The sequence below is a fragment of the Piliocolobus tephrosceles genome, chromosome 3 (genome assembly GCF_002776525.5).
Source record: "Piliocolobus tephrosceles isolate RC106 chromosome 3, ASM277652v3, whole genome shotgun sequence".
Classification (NCBI taxonomy): domain Eukaryota; kingdom Metazoa; phylum Chordata; class Mammalia; order Primates; family Cercopithecidae; genus Piliocolobus; species Piliocolobus tephrosceles.
Genome location: NC_045436.1, coordinates 49,022,979 through 49,044,890, shown reverse-complemented (window position 1 = coordinate 49,044,890; position 21,912 = coordinate 49,022,979). Strand labels below are relative to the sequence as shown.

Genomic DNA, 21,912 nt, shown 5'->3' with positions numbered 1-21,912 from the left:
AACTACCCACACTTTTCAAATTGACCAAATACCACTCTCACTTCGAAGCTTTTGCACACGCCATTCTTTTTGCCTAGAATACTCTTCTTCGTCTAGTTTCCTTTGATAATTCTACTTATTTCTCAGGATTCAACTAAATATTAGTCATTTGATCACAATTGTCACTTAATCCTTTCACCAGTTATGCTTCTTACCTTATCTTTCATAGTACTCATCACCCCTTTGGTTGTTACTCATCCCCATCTAGAATGTCAGCTTGGTGACAGCAGAGACACCTTCATGTGTGCTTACATTATAAATCCAGCACTAGCATAAAGACTGCCACGTGGTAATGACAATAAGTTGAAAATGAACAAACAATAAATGGGCAAGCCCCTTTATTATCTGACCTGTGTCCATGGTCTTGCTACTAATACCCTCCAGCCCCAATTGTGCATGCAAGGCACACATCCTTTCTAGGCCTTCTTGCCATCTGACTTTTGCACATTTCTTTTCCTCTGTCTGGATGACCACCCTCTACTTTCCGCTGTCCACCGCCCACCACTTTCTTACTTATTCTATTCCAATTCCTTTACCCTTCATGTCGCTTATATGACACTTCTTTCAGAAAGCATAGCATAGGATTTTGGCTCCACCCTAGTATTTCCCTTATCACAGCACTAGTCGCTTTATATTGTAATTACCTTATCATTTGTCTCTATGAAGGTGGGATCTATGTCTTGTTCACCCCATATCCCAGGGCCTAAGAAGTGCCCAGAACAGAGTAGAAGCTTATTAAATGAGGAGAGATGGAAGAATTCACAGATAAGTTGTCATTTAAGCTGAAAAGTCATGTTGGATAAGGGAGTCACGTTAAAATCAGTTATGGTTTGCCAGAGGAGGTATGTTCATTACAGGCAGTGGTTAGCACATGCAGAATATATGAAGCTTGTCCTATCTGTTCTCAAAGAGCTTGGCCTATCTGTGAGAACTGCAAGTGGTTTGTGGTTTCTGGAAAGGAGAGGCATGGCAGAGACTGAGACTTGAAAAATATAGTCTTTTGTCCATATACCCTGCCAAGGGGCTAACTTCACCTCATGTGCACTGAGGTACTGAAGGATTTTAAGCAAGAGTCAAGTATGATCGGTGGTGAATTTTACTAACATATCTTCGAGGAAAGTATGAACAATGGATTGACTTTGGTGATACTAAAATCATAAGAGAAATTACAAATATGTTTCCATAAACCAGGCAAAAAATGCTGATGGACAGGCTCAATAAAAAATAGTTATAGAGGGGCTTCAGAAAGCAGAATTATCTGAGATCTATTCAGAATACAGAATAAACAAGACTGATGATGAATTCCCTAGTAGGCCTTGCCACTGGCTTCAATCCTCTTACATATGTTTCATGTGTTAGGATTTTTTTAGTTACCTGTAACAGAATCTTCCTTAAATTGCTTCTGGTAATTGAGAAAAGCCACCAAAAGGGCCTCAAAACAAGGATAAATATATACATCATGATGGAAGATCAGGAAATAGTTGGGGAATTAGAAAATTTTTCTGGATTTAACACAGCTCTGGTAACTGGGTTACCTCAACCCTCCAACTCCCTATACAAGAAGGTCTATTGCTTCTCCCAAACACCACCATGTCTCTCCCTCCTTCCTTTCACTCCGTGTCATGGGCTTCCACTTACATTTGATGATGCTTGTGCAAGGCTCTGCTTATTCTTGGTATCTAATATCTTATCATTTCTATGCATTGTTTTTCAACTTTTCATCATCCTACAAACTGTAGCTCTTGTACTTTCTCATACATTCACACACACGTATGCATGTATTTATATATACAGGTAAAAAGTTTTACAAGTATGAACTCAAGAAGTTTCTTAATTTCTCTAAGCCTCAGTTTTTTCAGGTGTAAAAAAGAGATGGCAATAATAGGCCCTATTGCATTGGATTGTGAAGATTAAATGAGATAATGTAAGAAAACATAGAACTCAGTAAGTGGAACACAGAATGCAGTAGAAAAACGATGTCATCAGAGGCATATGATATAAAACAACACACTTATTCCTATGGAACTGTCTGGAGCAGAGATCAGCAACCTTTTTTTTTTTTTTTTTTTTTTAAATAAAGGGGCAGATAGTAAGCGTTTTTGGCTGTTGGGTTATACCATCTCTGTTGCAACTACTCAATTCTGCCATTGGAGCACAAAAGCAGACATAGACAAGTAAATGGACAAGCATAACTATGTTCCAACGAAACTGTGTGTTAAAACACGGAGCCGATGGGCCTGGCCTAGAGCAACTCACTCACTGGAATGAGTGAGATTTGTAGGAATGGCAGCTATCCTGAGGCTTAGCTTAATATTCCTGCTTCAAACTCCAAAGCTTCTTGTCTTGTATACCTGGTGAACCTGAACTTACGTGTCAAGGCTTACCTCAAGCATCACCTGTTCTATAAAGCTATTACTGACCTTGGTCTCCAGAAAGACTGGGAAATAGGAAAATAACCAGGTAAGCATAGATTTACCAAAACCAAGGAGAAAAGATTTGCCAAACATTTGGCATATGCTTAATTATATTTGACTTATATTTCTTATTTTCAAAGCATTTGCATTACGCTAAATTTGAATTCAAGTCACCAAATGTTTATGAAACTATTATTTTCTGCCAGATAACATACTGACTTCCAGTAATCCAAATTAATGCCAGATAGGCTAGTAGTCTGCATATCAATCTAAGATATTAATGGGTTACATTTTAAAACTTAAAAGTATGTCCCCAAGGATCAAAATACCTGTATTTAATTTTCCAATTCTAAGTTTTCTTACCACCAGTTTTCCCTTTGCCAATGATTACATCAGGATAAATTCTGCCTTCTTTCCTTATATGAGGAAAAAAGAACTTCAAGTCTTCAAATGTATTAGATACTGTTTCATTTTTATTTAATATGTCTGCTTTCTGTGCAACTGAAAGAAAAGAAATAATGCTTCTGAGTATATGATTATAGGGATTTTTCTCCCTCCAGAATAATTCTTTTAAAGGGGTGTTAATAAACTCACAGATTCATTTAGCATTCAATATATAAAAGAAATAGTCTAAAATGTAAATTATCAAAATAATAATGCTAAAAATATAGTTCAACTATTATTGATTCATATTTATTTATAAAGTAATATTTAATTTAAGCCTAGAATTATAAGATACATGGAGGACAATAGAACTGTCAGTTCCAAATGAAAAAAGTATAACTGAAACACGCTGTAATTAGTTTACTCTTCTACTTTGATTAATATCACTTTATTAAATTTGTATCTTTATAGCTTTACTTTGTAGCCCCTAAATTTAATGACTGTATTTGTAACCTTCATTAGAATTTGCCTCTACAATTTTGAAAAAGAAAATGTTAGAGGACGCACATTGCCCAATTTTAATTCATAATAAATAACAATGTAGTAAAAACAGTGTCATATAAAAAATAGATATAGAAACAATGGAACAGACCATAGAATACAGAAGTAAGTTCACAAAAATATGGTTGACTGACTTAAGACAAAGTTGCAAAGGTAACCGAATACAGAAAAGACAGTTGATAAAGGTGTTTGAACACTTGGACATCTATGTGGAAAAAAATGAATATTGACTTGTTTTTCATGCTGTTTATAAAAATTAACTTAAAAATGTTCATAGACATAAATGTAAAACATAAATCTACAAATTTTTAAAAAAGAAAAACAAAAAAGCAAACCTTCATGACCCTGAGATAGGTAAAGAGATCTTAGATACAATATAACAATACAAAAAAAACAAAATACATAAAAGAAAAATTCACAAATTAGACTTCATCAAAAAATTAAAAATGCTTGCTCCCTGAAAGCATCATAAAGAGAATGAAAGAGTGTCACCAACTGGAAGAAAGTATTTCCAAGTCACATATCCATCTGAAATGTATCCAGGATAATGTGTAGCACTCTCTTAAAACTCAGTGAGAAAACAAAATCACCCAATTAAAGAAACTGGCAAAACAGGAGTTTGAGAACGGCATGAGCAACATAGCAAAACCCCCATCTCTAAACACACACACACACACACACACACACACACACACACACAGTGGGGCATGCGCCTGGAGTCCCAGCTGCAGGAAGCTGAGGTGGGAGGATCCCTTGAGCTCAGAGGTGAAGGCTGCAGTGAGCCATGATTGTGCCATTGCATTCCCCCTTTGAACGGACATTTCACCAAAGAAGACATCTGGATGGCAAATAGTAAAACTGTTCAACATCATTAGTTTCTGGGAAATGCAGCATAAAGCCATGAGATATCATGACATTAGAATGGCTATAATAGGACAGGCATGGTCCCGTAATTCAGCACTTTGGAAGGCTGAGGTGGGAGGCTTGCCTGAGGCCAGGAGTCCAAGATCAGCCTGGGCAACATAGAGAGACCCCATCTCTACAAAAAATAAAATTAGCCAGGTGTGGCAGCACGTGACTGTAGTCCCAGCTACTTGGGAGACTGAGATAGGAGGATTGCTTGGGCCCAGAAGGTGGAGGCTGCAGTGAGCCATGACTGCACCATTGCCCTCCAGCTTGGGCAACAGAGCAAGAGCCTATTTAAAAAAATGACTATAATAAACTGGAGTGACTAAAACTCTCATACATTGCCGGAGGGAGTGAAAAATGGTACAGCCACTCTGGAAAACAGTATGGCAGTTTCTTATAAAGTTAAACATATACTTATCTATGCCCTATCAATCCTACTTCTACATATTAATTCTAAAAAAATTAAAACTTATCTTCATACCAAATACATGTCATGAATGCTTATAGGAACATCTATTTGTAATTGCCCAAACCTGAAAACAACCCAAATGCCTTTCAATTGGTGAGAGGATAAACAATATGTCCATTGAACATAGATACAATGAAATGCTACTCAGCACTAAAAACAGAACAATTGGTCACACGACAATTTGGGTAAATTCTATGCTAAGTGATAGAAGCAAGTTTCAAAGGGTTACACATTGTTTGATTGCATTTGTATGGCTTCTGGAAAAGGCAAAGCAATAAGAACAGAGATCTAATCAGTGATTGCCAGGGATTAAGAGTGGGGGGAGGACTGGAGTACAAAGGGGATGCACAAGGCAGAAATTTATGTCTTGGAGAAATGGAAAACCACTGAAGGTTTATATGAGAAAAATTAGCTGTATGTTACTAGTCACTCAGATAAAGCAGGAAAATTGTCTGACTAATGTAGCAGAAATGATGATAGAAAATGTGGACAAATTTTTGAGATATATAGAATGGTGAACCAACCAGGATTGCTTATTACTGACATGGAAGTATGCAAGAGGCAGAGGGAGGGGTCAGAGATGATCCTCAGGTTTCTGGTTGCATCTATTGAATGGATTGTGGATGGTGGTGCAATTCACAGAGCCAGAAAGCACAGGAAGACTACTTCCTGGTCGAGATGAGAGAAAGTAGGTTAGTGATATCTCTTACCTGATTTTTGCATGTCTCACAATAAAAGAACCAGTACTGATTTAGTTAAGTTTATAGAGAGAAGATGCCCTAAAATCATAAGACATTGAATCTACATTTCCAAAAACAAAACAAAACAAACAAATCACAATATACAAAAACAAAATCAACACAAACCTAAGTTTCCTGACGAATTTTCTCTCTTTGTAATTTCATACTTCATTCGATTCAAAACTTTCATCATCTCTTGGCTATTTTTTTCAGTTTTGTTTCTTAAGTGTAGCATATTTTCTTTAAACTCCAAAATATGGTTTCTACAATTAATTAATCGATTATCTGCAATGAAAATATATGTATATATTTGTAAATGTAGCAATGGTATCACACAATTTTCTATAATAGATAAGAATGTAAAATATAAGTTTCAATATAGTTATATATAGTACTATGCATGTATTATATGTATATATATACACAATACGATATACATATAGTATGTACTGCATGTGTAAATACGTGCATAGGTACAAATATAAAAGACTGGAAAAAAAGAACAAAATGTTAAATATAGTGATATGTGGAAGGTGGGGTTATCAATGATTTTTTGCTTTATTACTCTGTGCTCTTCTTTTTTTTCCCAAATTTTCCGTGGTGTGCATGTATCAGATTTGTATTAGAATGCAATCCCATTAACCCCCCAAAAATACATCTAAGAGATTATCTGAAGAAAATTATGAGTGTACACAGATTTGGACTAAGGATATTTAACATAGGCCACAGTATTTAGCATTATTTTTAAAAATTGGAAATGACCAAAGTACCCAACAGTAGGAAATTTGCTAAATAAATTACAGAATACTCTTTTAAGAGTTCTGATGGCTCTGATGTCAAATCATGCATAATATGCTTAATATTTGTGTTATCTGGGGAAAATTACTTAATTTTTGTTTGCCTCTGCTCCTTTTGGTGTGAATGCATACATAAAAATCCCTGCCTCAGAGCTGTTGTGAAGAGATGTAATGATGATGCACATAAACTAAAGTTTCAGGATACAAAATCAACAGTAGAGTTTCTATCCACTAACAACAAGCTATCTAGGAAAGAAATCTATTAAACCACCCCATTTACAATGGCAACAATAAAATACTTAGGAATAAATTTAACCAAGGAGGCGAAAGAGCAGTGCACTGAAAACTATACAATCTGGGTGAAAGAAATTGAATACACAAATAAATGGAAAGATATCACATATTCATGGATTAGAAGAATATTGTTAAAATGTCTATACTACCAAAACAATCGACAGATTCAATGCAATCCCTTTAAAAATTCCAATTACATTTTTCACAGAAACAGAAAAAGAAACCCTGCAATTCATATGAAACCACAAAAGACCCCCAAAAGCCAAAACAATCTTGAATGAAAAGAATAAAGCTGGAGACATCACACTGCTTGACATTAAAATACATTGCAAAGCTATGATAATCAAAACAGCATGGTACTGGCATAATAAGAGACACATAGACCAATAGAACAAAATAGGGAAACCAGAAATAAATTCATGCATTTACAGTAACTTGATCTTTGACAAAGTTGCCAAGAACACACAACAGGGAAAAAACAATGTCTTCAATAAAAGTGTGTTGAGAAAACTAGATATTCACATGCAGAAGAATGAAGTTAGATCTTTATTTTAACCCACATACAAAATCAACTAAAAATGGATGAAAGGCTTAAGTGTAAGACCTGAAACTGTAAGATTAATAGAAGAAAACATTAGGAAAAAGCTTAATGACCTTGGTCTGAGCAATGATTTTTCAGATATGACTCCAAAATCACAGACAACAAAAAACAAAATAAACGAATGGAATTACATCAGGTTAAACAAGCTTATGCACAGCAAAGTAAACAATTAACAGAGTGAAGAGACAACATGGATTGAAAATATTTCAACCCAACAGACAATCTATGGGTTCAAATTTGTCCAGTGGGAGAAAATATTTGCAAACCATACATCTGATAAGAGGTTAATATCTAAAATATATAAGAAACTCAAACACTCAATAACAAACAAACAAAAAAAAGCAAAACATCAGCAAAAGATTTGAATGGATATTTGTCAAAACAAGACAAACAAATGGCCATGTATATAAAAAAGTGCTTGATACCACAAATCATCAGCGAAATGCAAATTAAAACAATGAGTTACCACGTCACACCTGTTAGAATGGCTCTCATCAGAGACAAAAGGTGAGAATATGGAGAGAAAGAAACTCTTGCACACTGTTGGCAGGAATATAAATTAGTGTAGCCATTAAGGAACAGAGTATGGAGGCTCCTTAAAAAATTAAAAATAGAACTGCATAATGCAGCAATCCCACTGTTGGGTATGTATTCAAAGGAAATGAAGTCTGTATGTTGGATGGATGTTATGGCTCACACCTGTAAACTCAGCACTTTGGGAGATCAAAGTGAGAGGACTGCTTGAGCTCAGGAGTTCAAGGCTGCAGTGGAGCCATGATTGTACCCCTGCACTCCAGCCTGAGCAACAGGACAAGACTCTGTCTCAAAAAAAAAAAAAAAAAAAAAAAAAAAAAAAAAAAAAAATGGTGATACATTTGGGTTGAAACATTTAATATTTTTTCACTCATCTGTTTTGTCTGAACCAGAGTGCACAAGTGGATAGCCTGTGGCAAAAACTGGATAATTCCTCTCCCCTGCTCCAAACCCTCCAAAATATTTCTCGTCACACTTAAAAAAAATAACCAAAGTCCTTACCATGACCCACAAAGCCCTGTGTGATCAGTCCTTGAGTTCCTCCCTGGTCTAATTTCCTACCCTTCCTGCCTCACTGTCAGGGAGCCCTGCATCACCCACACTGGCCTCCTTGCTCTTCTTCACATGAACCAAACACTCTCCCACCTTAGGGCTTTGGCTTTTGCAGTGTTCTCAGCACTGAATGCTCTTCCCCCGTATCCTTTCATTGTTTTATTACATATCCTGTTGTGGCAGGAGGTCCCTAATTTCCTTCAGTTTTCTGCTAAGACATTACCACCTCAGGGAAGCCCACCCTGCCATCCTTTGTAAGATAGCACACCCCTCTCCTTCCCTTATTCTTTTTTTTTTAATACTTTAAGTTCTGGGGTACATGTGCAGAATGTTACATAGGTATACATGTGCTGCAACTATCAATCCGTCATCTACATTAGGTATTTCTCCTAATGCTATCCCTCCCCTAGCCACCCACCCCCCCGACAGGCCCAGGTGTGTGATGTTCCCCTCCCTGTGTCCATGTGTTCTCATTGTTCAAATCACTTATCACCACCTGACTTCATATTATGTATTGACTGCTTTGATGTTTCACTCCCGAGATTTCTAGAATGTAAGCTTGAGAACAGCAAGAACTTTTTACTACTAAATTCCAACTATCTGAAACAGTGACTTGCATATAGCTCTTATATGAATATATGCTTAATGAATAAATAAATTAATGAAATGAATGGACTTGTCAGTATAAGAACTAATTTTAGTGATTCTTAAACTGAATCATGCTTTAATCAAAAGAACTGCACCTATCCAGACAAGCCTTAAACATTCATATTGTAGATACTATTTGAAGATGCTTACAAACCTTAGAGGGGGATGTAGTTTAAGCCCATGATATGAGGGTTTCCCAGGTAATGTTCTCTTTGCAAAATGGATTGTGTGTTCTGAGTTGATAAATCACGGGTGATGCAACATATGTGGGATTCTACATTGTAGGTCAGTCCCTAGGGATCAATTTAGTAAACACGAAAAGGAAGTTTTCTCTAGAGGAAGCAGTATTTACAGCAACAACCATAAACAAATGTTAAAGGACATAATCTCTAGTCTTAGATCTGCTTCTTGTACATTTTTCCCTGGTAATTCATTCATCAATATTCTATTTAAAATATTGAAATTACTTGCATATTTACTCAGGTATTTAGTGAGGATGAAATGTTATAACACTATTTTGCAAAGGTCTGAAATAAGCAATAATTTTCGGCTTTGAGTCAATTGGGCATCTCTGTAGTGAAACTTTGAAAACAAACACCAGTTCAAGTGTGCAGTGGGTGAATGTGACTTCTGCACGTTAAAAATAGGTTCCAGGCTAGATCCTAAGTGCCACTGATTTGTGCCTCTCACAGCAAGGCTCCAAGGCGTTGTGTTCCAGTAGAAATAAAATGCAAGCCACATCTGTAATTTAAAATTTTCTAGTAGTCACATTTTAAAAAGTGAAAAGAAACAAATGAAACAAGTGAAAGTAATTTTAAACAATGTATTTTATTTAATACAATATATCCAAAATGTCACAACATAAAAGTAAACAATGGGCTATTTTATATTTTTGTACTAAATATTCTAAATCCTGCATGTATTTTACACTCACAGCACATCTCAATTCAGATGCTAACTTCTAATAATTATAGTGAAATGTAATCCTACCAAAACAGTACAGTTTTGCTTAATGGAGAAATATTTTGCACAATTTCAGTTATTAAATGTAGACTCAAACTAGTTAAAATAAAATAAAAATGCAGTTTCGCAGTTGCACTCACTAGCTGCATTTCAGGTGCCTCAAAGCCACCTGACTATCACGCTGGATGGCATAGGTCCCTGGCATCAGCTATTAGCTTGTTAGAAATGCAGTATCTCAGGCCTCACCCCAGACCTATTGAGCCAGATTGTGCATTTTAATAAGATTCCCAGTTGACTGCTATGCACATTAAAATTTGAGAAGGACTGTGACAGATCACTTTCATGGTTTTCTCTTTATCATCATTGATACTACCATAGTTCAAGCTTTATTGCCTTTAGCTGTACTATTATAATTGCCTCTTAATTGGTCTCTCACCTCCAATCCCTGATTAATCTTCTGGAAACACTGCTCAAAGACTATAAATAGTTCCCTGAGTGCTTACTTGCCTTGGTCTACTAGGTCCTATACAACATAGCCATGAACGTGACTTGACCTCACTTCATTCACTAAACACCTCCAGTAACAAGAAGCATGCTGAGATTTCTATTCTTCCATTACATACTTGCCATGTGCTATGTGGTAGGTAAATAAACATGAATAAAATCTGGTTCCTGCTCTAAATTAAATTGATACGAATAAAATCTGGCTCCTGACAATCAGGCTGCAAGGAATGTGGGAATGGTGCATATTTTTAAACTTTACTAATTATAATATATTGTTAAAATGGAATTATTCTCAAAATGCCACAGGCAGAGGAAGGCAGGAATGATTAATTCTTAGGGAGAACTGAGGAGTAGGGGAGGTGGAGAAGATTTCAGAGAAGAAGGAAGACTTGAGAACTTGTATGTACAGAAGCTTGCCTACAGCAGAAAGAAGGGAAGGGCATTCCAACCTCAGAAAAAAACACCGTAAGTGCATAGAGTGTGAAATGGTATGGTACGTGATATAGTTGGAATATATGTCCCCACCAAATCTCATGTTGAATTGTAATCCCCAATGCAGGAGGTATTTGAGTCATGGGGAAAGATGATCCCTCATGGCTTGGTGCTATCCTCATGATAATGAGTTCTCTTGGGATCTGGTTAAGTGTGTGGCACCTCCCTGCCACTCTCTCTCACTCCTGCTTTTGCCATGGGACATGCCTGCCTGCAGCCTAGCCTTCTGCTATGAGTAAAAGCTCCCTGAGGCCTTCCTAGAAGTCGAGCATATGTCGGCACCATGTTTGTAGGGCCTGCAGAACCGGGAGCCAATTAAACCTCTTTTCTTTATAAATTACCCAGTCTCAGATATTTCTTTATAGCAATGCAAGAATGGCCTACTACAGTGTATCTTGGCGAACGTATGTAAGTCACTCAGGGGGTAAATAGAAGGGCAAAAGGTATAATGTTAAAGCATTGGCTGATCACTTTAAATTTATTATTAGTTTACTTGTACCTAATGTGGTTCCAAATCAAGAATATCTCAGGCAATTACTAGATGACAAAACTAAAAACATAAAGTACATTTCAGATTACTCCCCCCATGTATGCTTTGCAATAATCAAATCAAACTATGTACTAAGCCCTTTAAATTCCCTGTGAGTGGCTCCTGTATGCATTAAGTTTTATTGTGAAATATATTAGACATTACAAAGAGTATATAAGACAGTTTAAAGGATAATAATAAAAATGAACATCCATGAACTCATCATGAACTACCTTAGCCTTAGATATTCTACCTGTTTCCTTCCCAGATCCAATTCTCCTTCCTCCCTAGCCCCAGATAAGCAGCATCCTGAATTTCATATTAATCATTTATTGCTTTCCTTTATAGTTTTACTATTTTTGCAAGCTGACTTACACTTGGCTTTATACATTAATAAAACTCTGTACTTGCTTTTTTAGCTCAATTTATGCTTTTGAGATTTATTTATATTGATGACTCAAACTGTAGTTTATTCATTTTTGCGGATGTAAAATATTCCAGTGTACTGAATATACCACAACATGTTTGTCTCTTCTATTGTTGGTAACAATGATAAGAAATGCTATCAAGAACATTCTGGTACATATCTCCTAGTAAACATGTTCAAGAGCTTCCCTAGGATATATCTGGTGGTAGAGCCATTATTTAAAATATTTAGCCACATGTATGGTATAGGTGCTGATCAGTAAGAACAGATACTGGCCATAAACCATTGATAAGGCTGTACACTAATTTCAACCCTACCAGTAGTGGAATTCCTAAGACATAGGAAAGTCATATTTTTCATAACAGACATGACTGAATATATACTCCTCCAAGGGAAGTTTGAATTCCCAAAGCTCCATATTCTCACTAAGTGTCTAATTTCCTAATTGAAGGAACAGAGTAGCATGAACTAGTAACTCATGTTTTAAACTTACATTTTCTCGATTGCTAGTGGTTTTTCCATGTATATTCAACATTTATGTTGCACTTTGTTTTAGAGTCTACTTTGCTGGTATTAATATAACCACAAGATCAGCCCAAACTGGACCTACTTTGTTGAAAAACGTCCAGTTAGCTTGTAGGTGTAACAGAGCCAAAAACTGCAATTCATACAGCCTGGACAAGTGCAATAGCAAAAACTTTGACCTGCAACCATACCCAGAACCAGTGAATCCTCCCTCTGAATCAAGAAACCTGGGATATGACCAGAACCTGAATGCTGGAACTCTTCCAGATGCGAGGGGTCTGTTGGCCCAGAAGATCTGGAGCTGAAATTTGCCTTAACATACTTTACCATCAATGGCCAGATTGGAAGCCTTCCAGTTAGACTCTACCAAGCCAATGTTCCTAAATCTTTTCCCTTGTCCTATGATCCCTTAAAACTTGGCCCAGACCCAATAAGAGACACAGATTTGAGTCTGAGTCTTACCTTCTTGCTGGCTGGTTTTGCAAAAAAAAAAAAAAAAATCTTTTCTCAAAAGCCATTGTTAAAGTTACTGGCTTCTGTATGCACTGGACCATGGGCCCATTTGCTTGATAACATAATACAGCTACATCAACTTTATTTTGGTTTGGGTTTGTGGGTATTTTTCCATCCCTTGTCTTCCAAAATTTCTGTATTTAAAATTCGAATATGTCTCTTTTAGTAATCATCAAGTTGAATTTTGTCGTATATCCAATCAGGAAATATTTTAATTTCTTTCTTGGCATACTTGATGCAATTAGTGATTTAGTTACGTTATTTTACTTTATTTTAGTGGTTCAACTAGATATTTCAACATGAATCCTCGACTTAATAGGTGAATACCAATTCTTACATCCTCACTTCTCAATAGTTCTACAAGTCTAGTGCAATTGAACTCCATTTCCTCTCTCTTAACTTTTCTTGTAATTGCTGACATGCATTATTGTTGTACATATATTTTAAATTCCACAAGACATTTCAATTATTCTCCGAAATAACCCACATTTGGGCCTGGGATTCTGCTGACTTGCAGCTGCATCTGGGAGCTCCTCCTCTGTCCCATGGACAGTAATAAAAATCTATTTTGTTGGCGTATTCCCACAAGGTCATACACGTTGGTGAAACCCTTCCCCAACTGGATGGGGATGAGGGTGCTTTCCTTCCATCAAGGGAAGAGAGAAAGATCTCCAGGAAATAAAGTTGCGTGTTCTAGGATGAGCCCTCTTGTCACTAATTCAGGGGCTGAAGAATATTTTTACCCTGAAACTTGTGGAACTGCTAGACCTACCAAAATTCTCATGCCACCAGTTGAAAAGAGGCAGGAGAAAGAAAGAGACCGCTACTAAGCCAAGAGCGGGAGCATATGAAGTAGCCTGCAGGCATGCAACTTGAAGTGGCAAAGACATATGAGTCAGCTGTGGCTCAAGTGAATATTGCAGGTCATCTGCAAGAAGATCTTCTGCCAGGCAGAATATTCCCAGCACCAAGGGGCTGTGGCAAAGGCAGAGGTAGGGAGGAAGAATTGAAGCAGGGGATGGATATCCCTTCAGGGAATAGATAGCAGAGACACCACAGCAGGTGCTCAGAAGCAGCCACAAACTACCCCTACAAGAGCATTAGATGTCTGCCACATCCAAGTGTCTTCCAGAGAAATTGAAACCACCAGGCTGCTGTCATGGAAGAAAACCTCTGCCCCCCCCCAGCTCTTTCCCACCCTAGTACCACAAGGGAAGCACAAGAAAGGAGGAAGGGGGTGCAGCAGAGTGTTTCTCCAAAGATGACCTCCAGGTCAAATGGTATTGTGCACTTTGACCTTCCCAGTCATTCATGAAGAAGTCAATTTCTCTACCTTCTTGAATCCGGGTTCACCCTGTAACTGCTTTCACTACAGTAAAATAGAGCAAAAGCAATGGAGTACTAGTTTGGGGTATAACCTTTAACTGACTTGGCAGTTTCCACTTCCTGCCTTTTAAAAGGTAGTTGCCTTGTGTGGGGGAAGAAAAGTATCATTTTGCTAAGACCACAATGTTGTGAGAAACAAACCCAAGCCATGAGGAGAGGCTTTGGAGAATGCACCACTGCGTGGGGAGAGGAGAGAGAGATGCCAGAGCTGTGAGAGAAAAAGACTTCTTAGTAGTAGAGTCTTCAGCTCCAAATGTCCCAGTTGACACCACCTCAGATTATAGACAAACTGCCCAGTGGAGCTCTTCGTGAACTCCTGATTACTAAACCAAGAGTTTTAAAAAAGAGGTTGTTCGAGGTCAGATCGAGACCATCCTGGCCAATATGGTGAAACCTCGTCTCTACTAAAAATACAAAAATTAGTTGGGTGTGGAGGCACGCACCTGTAGTCCCAGCTACTCAGGAGGCTGAGGCAGGAGAATTGCTTGAACCTGGAGGCGGAGGTCGCAGTGAGCCAAGATCGCGCCACTGCACTCCAGCCTGGATGACAGAGTGAGACTCTGTCTCAAAAACAAACAAACAAAACAAAACAAAAAAAACCAAAGTGATTGTTATAAGCCACTAATGTGTGTGGAAGTCTTGACATTTTCTCACCTGCCATTCCATTTTCCTTGAAACACAAGTCTTGCCTGTCTAGCAGGGAAAGGAAAAGAAAGTTTCAAGTTGACTAGGAGATTAAAGTTCTAAAAACAATAAAACGCGGTTTTAAAAACAGGAATGAGACAGAAAAAAAGTGACCAAAAGACACAGAGTAAGTGTTCATTGTCTCTCTAAACCTCTAAGTAGAAAACAGGGCTCAATAGAACACGTATGAGGAGTTATTGGAAAAATAAAAAGTCATTTGTGTTTACACCCCAAGTTGAACTTTTTCAAAAATAACATTCTTATTGTTTTTACAACTTTAAGTGAATGGGGTACTGTATGTCTATCATTTCTTGCTTCCTTCTATACAAATATTTTTAATCGATTAAAAAATTATATATACAAAAGAAGACATGTAATACATAGGTAAGTTCTGCAACATAACATAAAATTAATAGCTTATCACTCAGGCTAACAACTGAAAGTTACCTGATGCCTCTGCTTCCACTACTGATTCCTCTCCCACCCGATCTCATGATGATACTACAGTACTCTCCCAAACTGTATCTGCCTATTGTTCCTTTACTTTTTAAAGTGTAATTTTATCACACTTATGGATGTCCCTACATAAGATGCTGTTTAGTTTTCTTTGTTACAGGACTTTCTAAAAATTGTGTCTGTTGACACTCTGTCTTTATAGGCCCCTCTAAATTTCCTTTGTATGATAAAAACTAGAAACCTGTTACTTGTCCCAGATTTCCTTGCAAGTGCTATTCTATTTTGCCAATGGGAGGCATTTGTGCTATTTTAGAAGGTGCTTGAAAGGAGGTAGTATTTCTCCTTTTGGTGATTCCTCCACCAAACTGTCAGCCTTTGCTGGGGTGTCAGACATTGAGGCAGTGACCAGAGGCAAGAGAAGTAGTAGGCCAGTCACACGGCCAGGATTGTCAATGGTAGTAGCAGGCAAGCGTTGTCTTTTCCAAGGGAGGTAGCTAGCGGATGACTAGGGGCTCCTTGAGTGGTTGCATTACCCAGGAAACACTCTCAAAGAAGAAAGTCTGGAATTGGTTACCTGATGTACTTGGGCTTAATTGCAGTGACAACCTACCACACTGCCCGTGGAAAATAGGACACTAGAATTCCATGATACGCACTGGCAAAATAGTTACCTTAATTATCATCTCTGGTTAACTGGAATGAAGTACCTACTCAAATTGAGACCCTGCAGATCAAGGGCCTGCTGCATTCACCAAGAATATGGGAATGATAACTTCAAAGATTGTGGGTGAGATGGCTTTTCATTACAAGAGAATGTTCTTTCAGTATATTTGACACTATTGCACTCTCCTCCTTGAATTATCTTCTTGGTTTAGTTCTTTCAGTTTTCTAGCTTTTCCTTTACTTTGAAATACTGAAATTCCCCAAGACTTATTCCTTTCATTCACTCTCTAGGTGATCTCATCCCATTTCATGGCTTTATATGCTAACAGTTCTCAAGTTTATACTGCTAATCCTGATGCAGGCTGATATATCCAACTGCCTATTCAACACTCTCACTGGGATATCTAATAGGCACTTCATACGTAAGAGAAATAGTGACTTTACCCCCAAACCTGCTCCTACTCCAGCCTTTGCCATTTCGGTAAATGGCAGCTCCATTTCTCTCAGTATTTAAGTCACTCATTCTCAACCAGGGATGATTTCTCCCTCAGGAGACATTTGCCAATGCCTGGAGACACTGTCACAATGGCAGAGGGGTTGTTGCTCCTGGCGTCTCCTGGATAGAACCCACAGATGCTGATAACATTCTACAATGTATAGGACAACCCCCTTCCCTGTAAAGAATTACCCAACCCAAAATGTCAACAGCGCTAAGGTTGAGAAACCCTAGTTTAAGTTAAAAATTCTTGGAGCATCTCGTGATTCTTTTCTTTCTTTCATAGCACACATCCAATAATCATTTAAATGTATGTGTGAAATCATGTTACTCCTCTGCACAAAACTCTGATGGCCTCCGATCTTATTCAGAATAAAAAGCAGAGTCCTTACTATGATCCCCATGAGATAATACTTCTATCACTCTCCTCCTTGTTTGCATTGGCCTCCTGGCTGTTTCTCAAACAATCAAGGAGATTCCACCACAGGGCCTTTGTACTTGCATTTCCCTTTGCCTGAAATACTCTTCCCCCAAATATCCACACATGATGCTTCCTCGCTTCATTTGAGAATCTGCTCAAATACAACTTGCTCAGATAATCCTTCTCTGACAGCCCTTTCCTTTAAAACAGCACTTTGCTTTCCCTAACCCTGCCAACATCTGACATCACATAGTAATTAGATCATTTGTTTGTTGTTTATTTCCCCTATGCAAAATGTAAGCTTCACGAAAGGGAGGGGGTGTCCTTTGATGCTGTTCACTTGGTGCCTACAACATGAATCGGTAATTATTGAACTCATTGATTCTTTCATTATTTCAACCATTGATTCATTGAATATTTAGCATGTTCATTACATGCCATGTAGTTTTCCACATGCTGGGACACAGTAGTGAACATAACAGGTAAAAACAGCAAGTACATTCTGTCCTCACAGAGCTTGCATATTTGTTGATCAAATTATGAACTGCTAATACTATGAGCTTATAGAAGTGAACAAAAAGATTATCTACCCATAAAATTTTGTTAATTTAATTTTTTTGTTTGTTTTTATTTTTTCCAAGATGGAGTCTTGCTCTGTCACCCAGGCCAGAGGGCAGCGGCGCTCTCTCGGCTCACTGCAACCTCCACCTCCTGGGTTCAAGCAATTCTCCTGCCTCAGCCTCCTGAATAGCTGGGATTACAGGTGCACCACCACACCTGGCTAATTTTTGTATTTTTAGCAGAGACGAGGTTTCACCATGTTGGCCAGGCTGGTCTCAAACTCCCGACCTTGTGATCCACCTGCCTCGGCCTCCCAAAGTGTTGGGATTGTAGGTGTGAGCCATCCCACTGCGCCTGGCAAAATTTAGTTAATTTTAAAGAGGGAGAAAGAATAAAGCACTAGGTGGTGGCCATCTTTCTAATAAACGTTCCCAAATTTTCATTCATAGATATAACAACTATAGATTAAATTTTTAAGACATTGGGACTATCTCTGGTGCTTTATAAAAATCATTACTTCAGAAACTAAGTGAAGTCTGTGTTTTCTTTTGTTGATGTAAGAACAGCTTATTATAGGATTGATATCCTAATTATTTTAGAGCTAAGTTCCACAGAAACACATACCTAAAACATGAAAAAATCTGATTTGTGTGTTGAGTATTTCATTCTCAAGAACAATATCTTGTTTCTGAACTTGAACATATGAATGATGAAGATATAAATGCTTCAAGGAATCAAACTTCTTTTTCCTTGTCATAACTAGAAAATACACCAAAATGATTGTGAGGATCTCAAAGTCTACAGTTTCATTATAAAGTCATTAATGGTATTAAAACTTCTGAGGTTAACATTCTAAATTACCTTCCAAAATTACTAGACTGGGTGCGGTGATTCATGCCTGTAATCCCAGCACTTTGGGAGGCAGAGGTGGGTGGATCACCTGAGGTTAGGAGTTTGTGACCAGGCTGACCAACTTGGTGAAACCTCATCTCTACTAAAAATACAAAATTATCCAGGTGTGGTGGCACATGCCTGCAATCCCAGCTACTCAGGAGACTGAAGTGCAAGAATTGCTTCAACCTGGGAGGCTGAGGTTGCAGTGCAGTGAGGCCAGATCCCGCCACTACACTCCAGCCTGGGCAACAAGAGCGAAACTCCATCTAAAAAAAAATTACTATAAAACTTTACATTTTGCTTTCTAATTACAAGAAATCATTTATTTTTTGTTATAAATGTGCTTATTGTTCATTGTGCTAAAATAAATAAAAAGACATTAGGATAATGTTCTTTATAGAAAATGAAGAGGAGGGAAACTTTGTCAAATGACTATGAAGATGAGTAGACATATTATAATGCAGATAAATTAATATACATTCCTTATCTTTGAAACAAGCAGGATATAGAATATTTTGTGTATATGAGGATAAAATCTAGTCTTAACTGGAGAGCTAAAACATAAAGCCACTCCCAAACTTCAACCTCAGCACTCTTACCAAAATTACCTTGTGTGCACTTAAGTCACACATGTGTAAATAAATGAAAATTTAACTGAAGACAACGTAAGAGCAATCATGGAATGCTGGGATCATAATTTACAGGGTTCCTAAGTCTTAAACTGAGAAATTCAACTACTTGAACGATAAAATTTTACACCGCGGACAACTAGGGTTGAAAGATCAAGTATAGGATGCCTGGTTAAATTTGAAACTAAAATAAAAAATATATAAATATTTTAGAATAATTTAGCCCCATGCATTTTTTATACCAATATATAATTGTTTATCTGAAATTGAAATTAAACTTGGCAACCTGTACTTTTGATTCCTAAATTGGCACTTCTATAGGCCAGGGGAAATTACATCTTGAGTGTGTGGGAGTGGAACGCAGGCCGGCGGTCCATCGGAGAAGTCCAGGCTCTGGGCCGGCGCTGTAGGTGGTCAGTGACGTCCCTCTCCTTTCTACCACCTCTCTTCAGCTACGCAAAAAACACTCCAGGGAGGAGGGAGGCATGAAGCGTGGCCTGGTGATGTAACCCGGACCACAAAGGAGGAAAGATGCAGAAAGACGATGGCTGTATAAGAGCAGTTCTTGGGGCCAGACAGTTGTAGTTTAGAGAAGGAAGAACAGGAGAGGGGAAAAGCAGGGCACAGATGGGGCCCTTGAACCTTTGAGGAAAAGGGAGCGGTGGGGACCCCGGGCCAGATACGTTAGCGCGCGCGCAGGCCGGTTACAGCCCAGCCGCCGCTGACCGGAACGTGGGCACCGACGCGGGCCTCCCAGTGCCAGCGCAGGCGGCCACCGCCAGCTTCCCGCATCGCCCTCGCACCCGCCTACCCCGCCCCGCCTGCATTCCTGCGGCCCCGAAGCCCCCGAGGCGGGAAGGGAGGCGGGCGGAGGGCCCGCCGCTTACTGGTTTGAGTTATCTTGTAGATGCAGAAACAAGAGAAGCTGAAAAGCGCGATGGCGACCAGGGTGATCAGCAAGTTCACCTGCTTGGTCCTCATGGCGCTGACCCGGCTGCGGGAAGCCGGCGGGTGGAGGCGGCGAGCAGTGCCCGGGACCGGGTTGAGCGCGCAGAGCCCCCTTCCTGCGGTGCCGCGTGGGTCCCCAGCACACCGCCCTGGGAAGCCGCCTTCCCGCAGAACTTCTGCACCCTTTGCTTCCTGTTCTAGGGCTCAGCGCGTGCTATAAACCGCTGCCAGGTCTTTAAAAGCGATAAACTAGGGAAAGCGCCCCATTGCCTGGCACGTGGTGGGTGCGCAGTAACTGTTCGGTGACTTTCCTCGAGTAGCGTATCAAACTTTTACCCAAGCTGAGAAACACTAGAACATCAGTAGGATGAGACTCTCTGTGGACTCCTTGATCTCTCCCCTCTAATCTCTCCTCTCATTGAGGACTCACTGGCAGTCTGGTTATAAACGTTCTACTTCAAATCAGCCCTGCAGGTTGGAAGGGCTCGCGTCTGTGCCCTTGAGAGGGAAGAAAGATTTGAAGATACACCAGCCTGAGGATGCCATTACAGCCTACGTGTTCTCATGTGCTAATGGCTAGGAGCTGTGACTTTCCACTGGGCGGGGACCCAGCCAGATCTCAAAACAAGGAGCCAGGAGAAAGAGACACCTCACCTATGTTCTCCTTCACCGCTCCAGTCTGTTGCCGGTGCTTGCCTTTGACTGAATTCTACTGAAAACCGGAAGACAAGGAAGTTCAGCTTGATGTACTAGATGGTCCAAACCTGGCTTCTAGGCTGTGGAGCAGGTTGGAGAAAGCTAGGGAAGATTAGGGTGGAAGAAGGAAGCTATTCAGCACAAAGAGATGTCTCCACACTCAGCATTTCACTGCCTTCTTACCTGAGGTCCAGTTTTGCATATTCAGTTGCCTACCCAGCCCTTCAGCTTGAATGTCCCACATCAGCTTCAAGATGTCCAAACTTCCTCACCAAGCTATTAATAGCTGTTTTCCCAGAGTCCCTTGATTTTATCGTGGCATCATAGTTCTTCTTACAATCATTTTGACTCTGGTTCATTATATCTCATTATTTATAAAATCTTTACTTACCTAAAGGATTGTGTTTCTGTTGCTACTTACCATCCCCAATATTCAGATGATCACAGTGATATTCAAACTGGTCTTACTGTCTGCAGGATCTACCCTCTGCAGTCCACACTTCAGTACCAGATAATCTTCCTAGTTCACCACAGTCAGCTGTTACTGTTCTTTACATAGCTCCACTTCTCCTGAATGAAAAAGGCCCCTCTCAATCAGGCCCCTCACTGCTTTCTCATCTCCCAGCGTGCCCTTACATGCCTCTGGCACCTACCAGATTCTTTTTTCAATCCTACTCTGAACATGTCAGCACACACACACAAACACATATATGTACATACACAAGTACATTGGGAGGAAAAGGCAAAATGTTAACATTGTTTAAGTTTTTAAAAAATGAACTTAGCATACACATACTTCTTGTCCTAATATAAGTGCTCAATACGTTTTTGTTCTTTTTTCCTTTGTTGCTATTCACACAAAGCAGTTATAATTTTCTCATTTACTTTATCACTTCTCCTACAGCAGACTACCTGTTAAAAAATCCTTCCGTGATTCCTTCTGAAAAGGCTCACTGCAATCTTTGCCTCCAGGGTTCAAGCGATTCTCATGCCTCAGCCTCCTGAGTAGCTGGGACTACAGGCACGTGCCACTGTACCTGGCTATTTTTTGTATTTTTATTAGAGATGGGGTTTCACCATTTTGGCCAGGCTGCTCTCAGACTTGTGACCTCAAGTGATCCGCCTGCCCCGGCCTCCCAAAGTGCTGGGATTACCAGTGCGAGTCACTGTGCCTGGCTGACAT

General features: G+C 39.1%; 1 protein-coding gene across 1 annotated transcript in view; it reads right to left on the bottom strand.

Annotated features, from left to right (window-relative positions):
* The window catches only part of MGAT4D (MGAT4 family member D), a 55,056-nt gene extending 34,925 nt beyond the window's left edge, over nucleotides 1–20,131 (bottom strand). Inside the window, exons 1-3 of the mRNA XM_023226016.3 lie at nucleotides 19,973–20,131; nucleotides 5,643–5,801; nucleotides 2,817–2,954 (exon numbers count right to left, since the gene is read on the bottom strand). Of these exons, the coding sequence (XP_023081784.2) occupies nucleotides 2,817–2,954; nucleotides 5,643–5,801; nucleotides 19,973–20,066 (391 nt within the window). The 5' untranslated portion in view covers nucleotides 20,067–20,131. The remainder of the gene's footprint in view (nucleotides 1–2,816; nucleotides 2,955–5,642; nucleotides 5,802–19,972) is intronic.
* Nucleotides 20,132–21,912: the final 1,781 nt, after the last annotated feature.